This window comes from Misgurnus anguillicaudatus, chromosome 8, assembly GCF_027580225.2.
Source record: "Misgurnus anguillicaudatus chromosome 8, ASM2758022v2, whole genome shotgun sequence".
NCBI lineage: Eukaryota > Metazoa > Chordata > Actinopteri > Cypriniformes > Cobitidae > Misgurnus > Misgurnus anguillicaudatus.
In genome coordinates, this window is record NC_073344.2 from 37,339,268 (window position 1) to 37,356,204 (window position 16,937).

General features: G+C 37.3%; 1 protein-coding gene and 1 long non-coding RNA gene across 2 annotated transcripts; one reads left to right on the forward strand and one right to left on the reverse strand.

Moving 5' to 3' along the window:
* The first annotated feature begins 1,716 nt into the window (after positions 1-1,716).
* On the forward strand, positions 1,717-12,948 carry tmem182b (transmembrane protein 182b). The gene is made up of 5 exons (XM_055213782.2): positions 1,717-2,172; positions 5,135-5,273; positions 9,985-10,080; positions 10,172-10,309; positions 11,826-12,948. Exons 1-5 carry the CDS (start codon positions 2,017-2,019, stop codon positions 12,089-12,091), a joined length of 795 nt encoding a protein of 264 aa, XP_055069757.2. The 5' UTR covers positions 1,717-2,016; the 3' UTR covers positions 12,092-12,948.
* Positions 8,459-9,902, reverse strand: LOC141365889 (uncharacterized). The gene is made up of 2 exons (XR_012370834.1): positions 9,644-9,902; positions 8,459-9,179 (listed from the first exon to the last, which is right to left on the reverse strand). It is a non-coding gene; the product is annotated as an uncharacterized lncRNA (long non-coding RNA).
* Positions 12,949-16,937: the final 3,989 nt, after the last annotated feature.

Genomic DNA, 16,937 nt, shown 5'->3' on the forward strand with positions numbered 1-16,937 from the left:
TTTTTTATGTAAAGCCAGGGAGTTACTTAAGATGGACGGTCATTGCTGTAATTTTTGTTTAAGAATAAAACATTATATTTAAAATAAAAAATATACCTTATTAATAAATATTATATATTATAATACATTTTCTAATAGTGAGATAAAAGTCTCCGATGCGTGCCTACTGTTTTCATCTTCATGCATCAGTGCATAACAGGTGTATTTCATGCCATGCAAAAAATATGAAAACGTACAGATTCTTAGCTCTATTCTGCCATCATGTGGATGATTGTAAATATGCACATCGTTGTTAATTCTTTAAACATTTTGTCTTAATAGTCTTAATTAGTCTACTTTAAAAAAAAAATCAACTAAATATTTGTTTTAAAATATGATAATGTGACTAACATTGAATTAGTACAACTAAATGATTTTATTTTGTATTAATTATCACTATATATTAAAGTTTTTGGTAACATATAGTTTGTTCTCTGTCCAACTTTAAGGGGGCGACTCCCCAGCACCCCCTATTGGCCAACCGCCAAACTACTTTATATTGATACTACATACTACTAAAATGTACTAGCATTACAAATAGGTGTGTACAAATTGACTATGAAAGTTTATTAAAACAGACAGAAAAACACAACAACTAAAGTGGCAAAGATTGATGTAAAGATTTTAATTTATTATCTTTCCTCACAGGCTAAACTTTCTTTTGTATCAAAGTAACATCATCAAAATAAAACTTTTTCTGCTTACTTTGTGGCCACACTTTAGGTATTCTTCACCATGTTCCCTGGGGAAAAAAAACACATGACTCATTTTAACCAGATTTGAACTAGGCTCCAATACAATTCTCTGCGTTGTTTTGAGGAACTGGAAAATACGAACCACAGCCGTGCCTCAGATGATGGTATATTATGTAAAATATAGGTGAACTATGCAAAGGTGGAACTGTATTTGGTAGCATCAAAAATTAGGTCAAGCTAAAAGCTTTATATTGTAGTCTGTGATTTTTGATGCTACAACCTATAGTATATGAATTTGATATGGCCCCTAGCTGTCACTGGTGCTGTACCCTTTCAAAATGTTCACATTTGCACCTAAAGAGTACATATTATTACCTCAAAAGTATATTGGTACCATAATGTAACCTGTACTTTTTGTAAATGGTACATTTTAGGATCTTTTTTAAAGGGTGCTGCCCATGTGACGGCCTGCAACCATTTTTTTATTCTGACAGTGTAAACACCAACATATTTTGCATGTTTATTTACTATTTACTTTTATTACATTGTAAGTAACACACTGTATGAACATAGCTAAAGTAGACGGTGTGTAATGACACTAATCGATTGGGGAATACATTGTGGGAAAAGTGATATTTTTATTTTGGGGAAATTAAGCATGTGTTCTTTTTTCAGATATTAAACAGAAATATTATAACACTTAAGTTAATATTTCACTGTTGTTATTACTCAGGAATATACATTCATTTAACAGGGGTAGATCTGTTTCAAAGTCAAATAAACTTTTTATAGTAGTACATCTATTTTTATTAAACATGGTTACTGAATACTGACACCAGCAACACATGATGACAGATGCTATTTTCTATACCATTACATCAGTACGTAACAATTTAGATCAGAACAGATTGTGTAACCTAATATGAATAGTGCTACAATCATAAAATAATTATCACATTATACACACATACTGCCATTTAAATATTGTATAAAGATGAATTTTAATCCTTGCTATTTATTTTGCTACTAGATTAGACATCTGTTTAAAATAAGTCTTTACAGAAGTCCAAGAATAGTGATGTCAGGTCTTTTTTTAGCATGGGTCATGGCACAGTGGCCACACTAGTGAGAGTCCGAACTCAGATTTTGATAGAAGGACAAGAAATAATGTGAAGACTAAAGAAACTGATTAACAAAGCAGATGGAGATGGTTTTGGGAACAGAGACCAAGAAGTAAAAAAAATTCAGAGACAGAGACCGACAGAAAGACGATCCAGCAGCCATGCATCTGGAAGTTTTACGGTTCTTGGCTGGGTTCTTTGGAGCTCTAAGCTTAATATTTCTCTTGGGGTCTCTTGGGTCTGATTACTGGCTTTTGGTATCTGAATCTTGTGAACAAGGTGATGTGGCAGTTTTCAGACCATGGAGAGTCACAAAGGTAAGAGTTGAGCATATTTACTATACCATGTGTTTGAAAGTTCAAACTTCGGAACATGTGCTTTATCTATTTTTAAGAATACATTATACATATTTACATGTTTAAATGCTTTAATGTTCAAATTGTAATATCATAGAGCTTTAATCTGCACTGTATCAGTATTATAAAGTTTAAAACAAGTTTGTAGTTTTAATTGGGAAAAAAAATGTAAAAATGCTACGGTAAAACCCTGTTTAATTGTAAAAAACTTGAAATATACAGTTAAAACTGTAATAGATTTAACAAAACACAGAAAGTCGTGTTATAGTCACCCAAAATTTTATTAATTCATTCATGTCCATGGCACGAGGTTCAGCTTTTTGTGTGCCTTGAGCACAAATGTCTTTTTCGTGAGACTCGCATGAATTTCCATGAAATTCGTTTTTATTTTATGTATTGTTTTCTCATTGTTTTTTACTATTTTCTTCTTATTGTCGGAGTTGGGGTTAGAATCACTTTCTGTAAAATTTTTAGACATCCCAACCCGAACTCTAAGCCCAACTCCAGGCGAGAATAGTTTTAAAAGTGGAAGAAAAACATTAGAAACCAATACATAAAAGTACATCCTAACCCAAACCCCAAATCTAACCCAACCCCAAGAGACAATGATTTAAAAATAGTAAAAAAAATTATAAAATAATACATAAAATAACACAAAAAAGAAAGTTGTGCCACGGACACGAAATTTTTTTTATGGAGTTTTGTGTGAGTGTCACGAAAAAGACATTTGTGGCCAAGGCACAAAAAAGCTGAATTTCGTGCCATGGAAACTGATATATTAATACTGGCTGTTTCTCAATATGCGTTCTTCAGCGATCTTGCATCCTCGTGTCCTCGCTCTACGTCATCATTAACGGTCGAAGTTCATTCCAATTCTCAAGAACGCAAGGACAGAGGACGCGCGAAAATACCCGGATGTGTTCTTGATATCGAGGATGCATCGAGTGCAGACTTGCTGAAATCGCTTTACGCCCCAGAAGTCTTTGCGGCAAAACTTCCGAGTTCGTTCTTCCAAGGTCGCCTGGCAAGACCGATCTCCACGAGGACGCAAGTCCGTTCTTTGCGTTCTTGGAATTGAGAAACAGCCACTGTCACGGTTAATCCGTGTCATGTCTTGTTTCTGTTCCGATTGTTATCACCTGGACATTCATTGATTAATTACCTGCCTCATCACACCTGTTTGTCATTTAGTCTGTGTATATATACCTCTGTCTTCTGTTTGCTCACTGCTGGATCATTGTCATTGATACCCTGTCTGTTCCTGTGTTCATGTTCCTGCCTTCACCATGTCTGCCCTCGTGTGTTTATTATTAAATGTTATTTATTTTTGAACCTTGCATTTGCGTCCTGTCCTTACAACCCTTCCGTGTCGTGACAGAATGATCCAGCCAAACTGGACGCAGCGGGTTCACGGAGGGCGGCTCCCCCAGGAGTTTCGTCGAGGGGGAGTAGTGACATCGGGGTTCATTCCCCATCAGCCCCGATGTCTCTTGGGGACCACCGTGAGCGATCGCTCGCTCCTGCGGGCCTGCGGGAGGAGGATCGGCCCAGGCGGTCCCCCAACGGTTGAGTCGTCGTCGACGGTCCCTCGGAGGACCACCATCCTGCTCGCAGGGGGATCCGGAACGGACCACGCCCGATCATTTCCCTGGGGTGGCTACCGAGGGTCTCCGTTTCCGCGAGGGGATGGGAGATGATTTCCGGGGGCATCTGATCGTCGACGATTCCCAGGAGGGGGGTAATTCGTCTGCCTCGGTTCTCGGAGCGATCGCTCCGGTTCTCCTGGCGCAGTCCGGCCAACCGTCCTGTTGGTCTCATCCCGGCGGCTGCCGGCTTCGCCAGGGTCCCCAAGCCCTCCACCCCTCCCTTAGACTCTCGCTACCAGACTTTGTTTTTGTTGTGTTTTATGTGAGTGTCTGGTAGCCACTCGTAGAGGGGAGGGTAATGTCACGGTTAATCCGTGTCATGTCTTGTTTCTGTTCCGATTGTTATCACCTGGACATTCATTGATTAATTACCTGCCTCATCACACCTGTTTGTCATTTAGTCTGTGTATATATACCTCTGTCTTCTGTTTGCTCACTGCTGGATCATTGTCATTGATACCCTGTCTGTTCCTGTGTTCATGTTCCTGCCTTCACCATGTCTGCCCTCGTGTGTTTATTATTAAATGTTATTTATTTTTGAACCTTGCATTTGCGTCCTGTCCTTACAACCCTTCCGTGTCGTGACAAATACAATTTTGCGTGACTACTTTCCGTGAGATCATTTTGCTTAAATGTAATGGTAAAATAAAGTAAAATCTGTGGTTTTCGAAAGTAAAAGCCGTGAATTACCATATATTTTATGATGAAATCTCTTTAATGTTTAAATGTGTTGAAAAACGGTGAAAAACAGTAAAAGCAAATTCCCAAATTGTATTTTACACACATTAGAGGGTTTTATGTTACATTTCGTGTGATTTAATTAATGTTTATTACATGTCTTATAAAATTTGAGTGAATTTGTGCTTAAAACAAAGGTTTATGAAAAAAGTAAACTTATTTTAAAAAAAAAATCTTATTCCATTGGCAGATTTTTTTGCTTGTTTTAAGCACTAATTTACTTAAAGTTTATATTTTTTGTTTAAAAATTAGACTTATTTTACTAGGTCATTTTGTTCATCAAGAAAAGACATCTTAATTTAAGAATCTTTAGATATTTTTTAATGAAAACAAGACAAAAATACTAAGTAAGAAAGTCATTTTTTGCAGCATACCGTAAAATAAATGATTGTTTACAGTATAAATGCTTATTGTGATGATGCTTATGCTTTATTTCTTTTACAGAAGTCAACACTGAACAAGCACCAAACTGTTATGACATTCTTAACAACTTTAATCTTATAACTTGTTTATTGACTTTTTTATTTATGTTTGATTAGGATATTTTAAATACACAACCAGATGAAAGTTTTCCGGTTAAAAACATGCCTCTCCTCTATCACGAAGGCCTCTTTTGGAGATGTTCTTATCAGAAGGGTTCATATGGAAAGCAGGAAAGCATGTTGGCTTTTTGGATCAGTAAGTTATTTGTTTATTTTATCATTTTTTAAAACCTATCAGTGGCAGCCGGTGACTTCTTTTTGCAAAGCTCATCACAACATGTATAGCCTGTTATGTGTGTGGCTCGTCATTTTAAAATATTTTCGGCGCGTCATGTAACTAATGTGCATCACGCGTGGTTGCGTGTGCTGCAGATGCTTTGAAGGAGTTTATGATAAAAGATACTCGCTTAATCTCATGTGTAATCAGAGTTTAGTGTTAAGTTAGTGTCTTGCGAGTATCTTGTGAACTTGAGCATCTCTTTTATCAAAAATCCTTTTGACGTTTGCAGCAGGCACGTATTTTAACAAGACACATGATGCGCATGAAGCAACAAACGCATATTTTGAAATGACGAGGCACGAGCAACACACATGACACTCCGAACACATCTCTTGGAAGAGCAGTCACAGGCTGTTTTGTCTTTGTTGAACAGACCAGAATTAATTGCGTGGAAAAGTTTTCCTTAACTGAATTAAGTTTATTGAACAAGATATTTTTTTATGACCAATGAAAATATATTTATTAAGTTGGTGCAACAAAAGATTATTTGTTTAAATTAACTTATTGTATTCTTGTTGTACAAGCCTAAACTAATTTCGTGGAAAAGCTTTCCTTAATTCAATCATGTTGAATGAACAAACTATTTTTTTGAGTGTACTGAACTTAAATACACTAATGCAAACATACAGTACATTATGTACAAATGCATCTACTCTTTACTTCCTCTTATTTTGATTGCTAAAATCCAGTCATTTTTCGTAATTTATTGTTTTATACATCATCCTACACATTTATATGTTTAATACAAGGCCATGTCAAAGATTGAAATCAATGTCAAATCAACCATTGAAATCAAACCTTCACTGTAAAAAATCCAACTTTAAAATGTTCATTCAACAAAGAACATTAAGTAACTTGAACAAAGATTTCTTTGATGAAGGGCGTCAGTTGATTATTTTGTGTTCACTGAATGAAAAGAGCATAATCATTCAGCTAACAAATATTATTTTGTTGACTGGACTTAGATGAAAAAGTTTTGTCCAATTCGTTCACCCAACTTGCCAACCTGAGTAATCTGAACAAGCAATTTAAAAAAAAACAATGGTCGGAATGGTTCCCAGCATGCATTGCGACATGTTCACTTCTTTGGTTAATATTTACTAAAAAAGATGACTGTTTTAATGTTTGCTGGATTTATTTATGTTGTTATGTTGTTAATGTTAGTTATATGTTGTATTTAGAGTAATTTTTAAAGAATTATGTTTGTTCATTGTTACCATGATTGAGAAGTGTGTGTTCAGTGTAGAGGGCAGCACAATGAGTTAGCGCGCATCATTGTTGCCTCACAGCAAAAAAAGGTCTCTGTTTCAAAAAAGGACTAAGTCAGACAAAGACTTTGTTAAGGAGACCTTTCTTTGTAGAGTATGCATGTTCTCTCTGTGACATTGTGGGTTCACTCCCATAGTCCAAAACATGCAGATGCTTTTATCCAAAGCGACTTACACTGCATTAAAAGCTAGACATTTTTATCAGTACTTGTGTTCCCTGGGTTTGAACCCATGACCTTTTGCGCTGCAAACACAATGTTCTACCACTGAGCTACACAGGAACACAAGAACTGTCCTTTACCCAACTTGTATGTGTATTAACTTTATGGATAGATGCTGGAATACAGTTGTAATAGTTGAGAGGACTTAAGTCACTACACTCTAAAAAAACAAACGGTGCTATATAGAACCAAAACTGTTGCTTTGGATCGTAATCATAGAAGAACCGTTTTTAGTGCCATATAGCACCGGTGAAGCACCAGTGAAGCACCTGTGTAGAACCATATAGGTGCCATATAGAACCACTATAGCACCAAATATGGTTCTACATAGCACTATATGGTTCTACACAGGTGCTTCACTGGTGCTTCACCGGTGCTATATGGCACTAAAAACGGTTCTTCTATGATTACGAGCAAAGAACCACTTTTGGTGCTATATAGCACCGTTTGTTTTTAGAGTGTAGTTGAGTAAACTTAGAAGTTTGCTCATAGCCTAATCAGTTTAAGTTGGTTCAACTTTTGGTGTAAGTTGTCATTGCTCAGTAAATTGAGTTAGGTGAACTACATCATCCAAAAGTTGAGTAAACTCAAAAAAGCTGTGCAGCAAGTTGCCTTGAAAATGTAAGTTAAGTCAACTTTTTATTTTTTACAGTGTTGATGCTATTCACCTTATTCCGCCACGCCCCTTTTTAATTCTTCGCTCTTCCGCATTTTGTCAACCGACTTCCGCTGCTAATATGGCACAGTGCATTCGGTGGTTAGTTTGGGGGTTAGAAGATTGTTTGTAGTTCACTATAACTTTAGCCAAATGACAAATATCGCTACTGCTGTTAATGTTTTAAATTAGGAGCACGGAGAAAACTTCATAAGACGCTCGGATAGTCTTATATCGTCCCATCAATCGTCTCGTGGTTAGACGATATGAAGCGGCCGCGGCAAGTAACCTATGGGACATATTACCTCGTCCCGTCAGGAGTTGATGGATCAGCATTGGAAATTATTAAAGTACTTATGCCTACCAATATTTACACAGTGATTTCGTCTTTTTTAAAGCAAATGTGCACCTTAGCCAGTCCAATAACTATTTCGTTTTTATGTGGTACCATGATAGAATTCATTTGCAAACTTGCCAACACTTATTCCTTCAAAAATCCTTTTAAGTGGAATCTACAAAGCTCACATATGATTTAAGAAATTCCTTACAGATAATATCTGATCACACTGTAAAGGTTTATATAACTGCATGGCAGGTTACATCTGATCACATAGTAAATGTTTAATATAACTGCACAACATCTGATCACATTGTAAAGGTTTAATATAAATGCACAACATCTGATCACATTGTAAAGGTTTAATATAAATGCACAACATCTGATCACATTGTAAAGGTTTAATATAAATGCACAACATCTGATCACATTGTAAAGGTTTAATATAAATGCACAACATCTGATCACACTGTGAATGTTTAATATAACTGCACAACATCTGATCACATTGTAAAGGTTTAATATAAATACACAACATCTGATCACATTGTAAAGGTTTAATATAAATGCACAACATCTGATCACACTGTAAATGTTTAATATAAATGCACAACATCTGATCACATTGTAAAGGTTTAATATAAATGCACAACATCTGATCACACTGTAAATGTTTAATATCACTGCATGACATCTGATCACATATGAAGGTTTAATGTAACTTTACAACAGGTAAAGCAAGACCACCCTGCAATAAATTAAGACACAGCTTTATCGGAGTCATCAGGAGCTGATCCCAAGTGTTTATCTGGAAGCTGTTGGTGTATGTACTGGTAAAGTGCTTGGCGACTGTGTAATGGATGCAATATCAACCCTCTGTAAAGCTGACACAAAGATGGTTGTTTCTCAGTAGAGATATGTACATTTGTGCCAGCTCAACACATTGAAGCAGTTTCTCGGACAGGGTTTACAGGACTAGGATTTAATTATATTAGGACATTTTAGTTTTTACAAACAAACCCTACAAAAAAACAAGACTGGTGCGCATCTTGTGACAAAACAATGGCACTCTTATATGTTGAGGTATGTCAGTAAAAGGTGTTTTTAAATTATTGTAGCTCAAATATGCATTTTAGCCTGGGACCAGGATAAGCCCTGTCAGGGAAACTGCACCATTGTTTTCCCATATCAGATGTAGGTTGCTTCAGGTTGAGTTGTGATTTTAAAGTGTAGTTCTGGTCAGAGACGGATGGATCCTCCCATTGTGTTTCTGCATCACATTAGGAACATCACAGGTATCATCCTCACAGTTGTCCACTGCATCACTACACATCAATGCATCTGTGAAAACAATATAACCATAAACAGTTTTATGTTAGTATTTAAAATAAACTTGCATCATGAGAATTAATATATAAATGGCACCCATACTTAAACAGAACAGTGTGTAAGAGAGAGATGCATTAAATAGAGACAGTAACATTATACACACAACCTTTAACTTCAGTGTTAAATAATACGTTGTTTAATAGGTCATTATCAATATCTGAATGAGAAATGAACTGACATTCTAGCATCTGAAATCTCAGTAACTTGTAGGAATCACGTGGGCTACTGTAAGAATGTAAATGTACTATAATATCTCATTGTACTATCGTAAATATAAAAATATAGGTGGACAATTAAAACCATTCAAATAGTTGCATTTTATAAACTAACGTTACTGATCTTAAGTGTATTTGTAGAACGGACTTCACAAATCTAACTTTAGGCGAACGAGAACAAAGTTAGCTAAGATAGCTTACCTGAAACTGGCCACATTTTCAACACCCGGCGTGGTTTAAAGTTTCCGGAACATCGTAGTCGAACCATTACTTGGGATAAGGGTGTTCCTCAGTTTGCTTAAAATTGGTAAGAAAGAAACATAAAGGCGCTCGAGTGAGCTTTTTAAGCTTAACGCGTCGCCTTCAGTCACTGCCTCAGCTGCTCACCGTCTATGCGGCCGGAAGAACGTTGACAAAATGAGCGAAATGGCGCCGCCCTTGTTGTCGTGAAAAATAAGGTGAATACTGATTTCACAGACAGGGCCACATTTATTCTAATTTAGCTGGCAATTATTTGTATAAAGATTCAATTTTTTTACCAGCCAACCAGCCATACCAGAAGGTTTGCACGCCAGCCTACCTGTCCCATGCTCCTGTCTCTATTACCAATGGCCTTCCAACTTCAGATTATGCCACAGGTGAGAACCTTCATGAAATGGTCTTTGATTAGGATTCATCATCATTACCTCATCATGTTTAAAAAATAATTTTGAATTTCTTTAATTCTAGTGCAAAGGGCATTTTGGTGTGCTATTTTTGTGCTGGGAGCCTCCTCTATGTTGATTGGAGGGTTTGTCACAATCTGCGCAACACCAAGGACCAGCCATCGCCTGTATGAGGCTGGAGGGTCTCTCTTTATAACTGGAGGTAAGGAATGTGAAACACATTCATGACCATTTGTAATATTTTACCAGTTAGAAAAGATAAAGTAGTTGCAATTTTGCCCCACTTACATATAGACCTTTTGCGAGTCGACATCACAGTTACGTCATGCGCGCAATGTGGTGGCAGAAAAACAGTGGAAATGAATGAGACACGAGTGAAACGAACAATATAACTCACTAGAAAACGTCTGGTTGTGCTGTTGAGTGTCAGAATAGGAATGCCAAAATAGATGACCTACATTTTTATAGTATACCGTCATCGAAGACACCATTTGAAGAAAAACGTAGGTGTTTAGGATTGCAATAAGCCCTCAACCGGACAGACTGGAGTGAGGAAATCATTTGGAAATGTAAAGTGTTAATAATATATAAACAGGCCTATACAAATTCATTTGTATGTAAACATAATAGTTTTAGAACAAACACGTAGGCTATAAATATAAGGAAGAAATTGAAAACAGGAAAATTATGAAATAGTTAATAAAAGATATACAGAATACATGATAGTATTGCTCTTAAAAGTATGTCAGCGATTCATACTGTAAAAATGATTGATTTACCAATAAAGAACAACACTCTAAAAACAAACGGTGCTATATAGCACCAAAAGTGGTTCTTTGCTCGTAATCATAGAAGAACCGTTTTTAGTGCCATATAGCACCGGTGAAGCACCAGTGAAGCACCAATGTAGAACCATATAGGGGCCATATAGCACCACATATGGTTCTACATAGCACTATTTGGTTCTACACCGGTGCTTCACCGGTGCTATATGGCACTAAAAACGGTTCTTCTATGATTACGAGCAAAGAACCACTTTTGGTGCTATATAGCACCGTTTGTTTTTACACACACGCACACACACACACACACGCGCACACACACACACACACGCGCACACACACACACACACGCGCACACACACACACACACACACACACACACACACACACACACACACACACACACACACACACACACACACACACACACACACACACACACACACACACACACACACACACACACACACACACCAGTAGCCAAGTCATTTAAACTTTTAATTTATTTCAAAAAATAAACGTAACTGGAAAACGTTATAAGAAACATTACACTTAAGAGAAATATTGGGGAAACAGACTTCTACAGAACACCGAGTCCATAAAAATCACAGTTTAACGCTAAAACACTTCACACCGCTATTGCGGAGCTGTCACTTTCTGCCACCAGTTGGGCTCCGCCCACAAAAAACGTCATCTTCGTTTGCAAACATGCAAAAGGTCTATAGGTTAGGTTATGCTGCTGTGGGAGCATTACATTTTTATACAAATAATATTATTATTATACTACAGTATCAAGTCATACAAATTAATATAAACTCCGAATTCACTTGTGGGGTTGGATTAAAAAAATAAATCAGTCATTATAATACCTATTTTGCTACTTATACATTCTTTCAAATGAATACACTCAAACATTGTTTTCTCTCCCTCCTGGAGGTGTCTTAATTTTCTCTGTAGTGTTGATGTTTGCTTTATGGATGCAGGTCTCAGACTCTTTAGAGAGGTACGGTCTTCAGCGCAGGCGGTTAGTTTGTCCCAGTCTGCAGCTTAGTGTGCATTACGGTCCATCCTTTATGTTGGCTCCCACTGCTGCCTTCCTCAGCCTTCTCACTGGCCTGTTCCTCCTGCTCATTTCATCAACCAGCAGGGCATCAAGGAACACAGAGAAGCTGCTGTTCTCGATGCGGGAGGAATGTGTGTAGACCTGTTGTTTAAATATGGTGTGTGAGTGTTTCCATACCAATGTCCAAAGGAACTGTTGTAATAACACTGTACTGGTAAGCGCATGAGCTGACCCAGGGGAAATTGATTTTGCTGATCTGGACACTGCAGTTAACACTTTGTCAGTACCAAAGTGACTTTCTACAGAAAAAAGTAAGACAGGACATCTTACTGGTCAAACTCCTGGACCTCATTACTTTAAATTCAACATCAGATATATCTTGTGATTGTCTTAACACAACAGTAATTTCATGTTTAGTGTGGACAGACATTTGTTTATTGTTGGAAACAGGCTGCATTAGGGGTGGGGGATAAATCGATTCTTCGATGCGGACGTGGACAATTCTGAATCTATTCACAAAAATCGATTCTTAAAAGTTAGTTTACAAAATAATAACATGACTTTATCAGAACCAAAAGGCATATTTCAACTGCGGGAGTGGGCACACGGACAGCATGAAAGCGCACATCGCACAGGCACCTACAGCGGAGCTTACATGAGCAGTAGAGAAAGAAAAAACAAATACATTTAGGACAGCTCCGTTTGACTAATTTAAACCGCAAGAAAACTAAATACACCCGATGGTCTTTCTCTAATTTTTCTCTGTTCAGTGAGTGGCAGGGAGAAACATTGCCTTTAATTTACAGAGTAAGAATCAATTCTGAATTGAACCGTGAGGGTCCAAACGATTACCACTCCTGTAGATGAATATCAGCTGACGTCACTCAATTGTCTTCCGCCATTTTGAGTACCTGAAGTGGTCGCAAAAGAACTATAAGCTATGCCTTCAATATGTTGTGAGCATCAAAATCACTATTTTTACAACACTAAGAAGGCTCGACACAACATGATACTTTGCTCGAAGTATCACCTGTGTCTCTACACGTGAACTCATTGCATTGCATCGCATTGGGAGCATTGTTTGTGTACACAGAGTTTATTAAGGGTGGGGTTTTGAGCAGCTGACTTTGGTTGTTTTGGCGTCCGCTCGCCACCATCTTCCCAGTCAATATGTATGAGGGAGCTCCTAAAGCAAAGTTCCATATAAATGCACGGATAAATCGTTGTTTTGTTGCAAGTGAAAAACAATATTGACCTTCTAGTTGAAAAACGAGCCTAATATGAGATTCATTCATTCGCATTCGGAAATCGATTCTTTACGTCTGCCAAAGATGACGAGCGGACGCCAAAACGGCCAGGGTCAGTTGTTCAAAACTTTATTTTTAATAAACTCTGTGTGCACAAACAACGTTCTCAATGCTCGTGTTCGTGTGTGGAGATCCGGGTGGTGCTTCGAGCGGGGTTTCATGTGGTGTTGTGCCGCCTTAGTGTTGTAAAAATAGTGGTAGTTCAGTAGCAGCGGGCAGCGGCTGGAAGAACGCATCAGGTACGAGTAGGCATCACACCCTAACCAAGATTTTTTTTAAAGTAGCGTTTCTTTTTAAGACAGTCGAGGTGCGAAATGTTGTCTTTCGTAGCCCTTTCCAGTATCTGTAAGAATCATAGACAGTAAAAGATAAAAAATCCGTAAATCGTAGCATGCTAGCCAATGCTTGTCAGTATAGCCTACTGGTACTCGGTAGGTACTCAAGATGGCGGCATGATGTAAAGGGTCACATGACTGATTTTCATCTATAGGCTGCATTGGACTGAGTACACAGTAGCACACTGATACACAGTACCAAAGCCAGAGTAAATACACTGAACAAAATTATAAAGGCAACATGTTTGGCACACATTGTAGAGTGGCCTTTTATTGTGGCCAGCCTAAGGCACACCTGTGCAACAATAATGCTGTCTAATCAATACAGGCCCAGATTGGCCATTGGGAGGACCGGGAGAATTGCCGTTGGGCCGGTCTGTTTTTTTGGCCACGAGGGCCTCAAGGGTGTTGAAGGTTGCAGACTGCCAGCACTCACAATATTATCCAGCCCCCCTCACGTAAATTGCGGGTGGGAGATATCCCCACTGCTTTGTGCCCAAGTTAATTGTGTCCCGAGTCCTGACCACTTATTGGAAGAATTCTTGCATTAGGGTCTATTATCATCTGAAACGCATAGAAAACGCATGACATGACGTTTTCTTCTGCTTTTCAAAGCCCTCGCCTGTAAACACGAGTTTTGTTTTAAACGTGTCTATATTTGAGTGCGCTTGCTGCGCATCTAGATTTAAAATAAACTTGAGTCCGACTTGATACAGTATGAATAGCCTCTTAAAGGGGCCATGTCACAATATATCGCACTTCGGCCCCAGCATCTTGATATGCCTCACCTGTAAGGTGGATGGATTATCTCGGCAAAGGAGTAGTGCTCACTAACACAGATTAAAACTGATTTGTGAACAATATTTGAAAGAAATACATAGAAAAAGTCTTAGATCGTTGAGTTCAGCTCATGAAAAATGTGGGCAAAAACAAAAGTGTTGCATTTATAATTTTGTTACATTTTTAAATTTTTTGCTGCATTAAATGTTTTTGTTGAATCGCCTCAGATTTACAAGTCATTTCAACTTACTTATCTTAAAGTCAACTTCATTTGATAAGTTGTAGCAGCTCATCTCTTGTCAAGATAAATAATTGTAAGTTGACATGACTTTGAAATGAGTTGATTCAACAAAAAAATTTAAGGCAGCAAAGATTTTTTCAGTGTAGAAACTATGGCAACATGAGTGGACAAATGCAAGTGGTGGTTAAAAAGCATCTAGCATGCAGCTGTTGTGCCTTGCAGCTAATTCATTATGGTGGCATAAAATAATCTGATCAAATGTACAGGTTATAAAACATTAATTTATTACCTCATCCATGCATGATTAGTGAATTCCACACATCTCTGGATGGTGAAAAACACACTTTCAATTGATGTCATCAAACTTCACCTTTTGTTTTGAAGTGCGACCTCTAGTGATGAAATCTTACATATTGTGCCTTTAATGTATGAATTTCTTTTTCAGCTAGTATGTATGTCTCAAAATCAATCAAATTCTATTCTTTATATTGATTTACTTACTTTTGTTCTGTAAACATTTTATATGAGTGAGCAGGGACTGTTATAGGCAACAGCCTTAAATGTTTTTCTGTAGCCTGGTCTATTTCATTGTTTAAAACAATATTCAATTCATTTTTGAAATGTTGTTATTTGCAGAACACTTTTCACAATGCCTTGTTGCAAAGCTGCTTATAGCAATACATACATATTTACATGGTACATTAACATTATTTTTACTTTTTACTTAGTACATATTTTATAGCAGTTCTAGTCCCTCAAGCAATCAAAAGTTGTTTGTTGTGGGGATCGTAATGTGTTGTGTCCTTTGCTGTTGTTGATTATGTTATGTTATGAATATGTCTGAAACCTGAAACCATTGATGGAGATTGTTTGCCTTCATGCAAAACACTAAAAGTCTCTCATGAACTGTACAGTGTGATACTGCTTATAAAACATATGTTAAATATATGTTTAAAACTATTTTATATAGTAAAATTGGACTATGTAAACAGACCTTTTAATATTTACCATGAAGAGATACAACAAATAAATGTAGGCTACTTAAGACGTTTGACCTATTATTTGAAACACAGAATAACATGAAACCTTACATGTATACAGTAAGGCAGGGGTCTCCAATCTTTTTGTGAGCAAGAATACCACAATGTATAAAACAATCTGGAGGGCTACTTTTTCATATAGTCTACTGAAAACTTTTTGTTTTACTTGTTGAGTTTATCTTATTTTACTTGTGAATATGTTTTATTATCGTTTAAAATGTTAACATACATAAAAGAAGCCAAGCTAAAAATATGTATTAAATAAATATTAAAATTAAGGTTATTAATAGAATGTGATTTGGTGCTATATAGCACCGTTTGTTTTGGTGGGCACCATGACTACTGGTCTAAGGTAAATTACACATTATAATATTATTTGGGAAATTATTATTCATTTTATGAATTATTTACACACAAACACATCACTCAAATATAGCATATCAACATTAGCAAAGGAGTTAAAATGTGGACATGGGTTCAGTCAGTGCATAATAAACCAGGATGACTTAATTCAAAGTAGCTACTTGATAAACTGTATGGGTCTTGATATTGAGATGAGTTTAGTCATACCCCTGTATGTCATGACTGTGCAAATTAGGGAACATTTAAAAGATTTTCTCTGAACTTCAATGATCTATATAGCCTACAAATCAACCACTAGAGGGCAGTGTTGCTTTAAGTCTTAAATGACACGCGACGCAATAAGCGCTCACCCTGGGGATCAGAGGGACTGTTGCAAAAAGCTCATCCCTGATATCTGGAACAACAGTGCTGAGATTGAAAATAAATCACTGTTTTATGAATAAGACGCGGGAGCTCAGATAATAACTGTACATCTAAAATAAACACGAATCAAATTTGATCCAAACCTCAATGTCCCCTGTTTTGCTTTGAAGGCATTCTTGCGTAAACGAATTACAATACATTCGTCGAGTCTATTGTCACACCTTTATAATTGGAAAAGGCAAACAGACCCATGAGATGCTCGGCGAGATGGTGATATTTGACTTAGATGAAGTGATGCGCCTCATCAACTCAGATCTGCCTTTACTATCAGACCACACTCGCCACGCTGTTAATCTGAGTCGCGAGCTTGGCGCGTGTAATTACACCTGAACCTGTCACATCCGCTTCCGCCGCCGCGACCGGTTTAAACATCTCTGTCATTCCCGACCCTCGTCAAACCACCGCAATGAATTGACGTTTTAAGGTAGGTTTTAATGAATAAGGGAAAGTCAAATTCGGTCATATCGCCTCAAGTTTAATTTTTTTCTTTCTTCCG

Coding starts and splice junctions, on each gene's coding strand:
- tmem182b (XM_055213782.2), top strand. CDS start 2,017: ATGCATCTGGAAGTTTTACGGTTCTTGGCTGGGTTCTTTGGAGCTCTA. Junction 2,173..5,134: donor GACCATGGAGAGTCACAAAG/GTAAGAGTTGAG, acceptor ATGTTTGATTAG/GATATTTTAAATACACAACC. Junction 5,274..9,984: donor CATGTTGGCTTTTTGGATCA/GTAAGTTATTTG, acceptor TTTTTTTACCAG/CCAACCAGCCATACCAGAAG.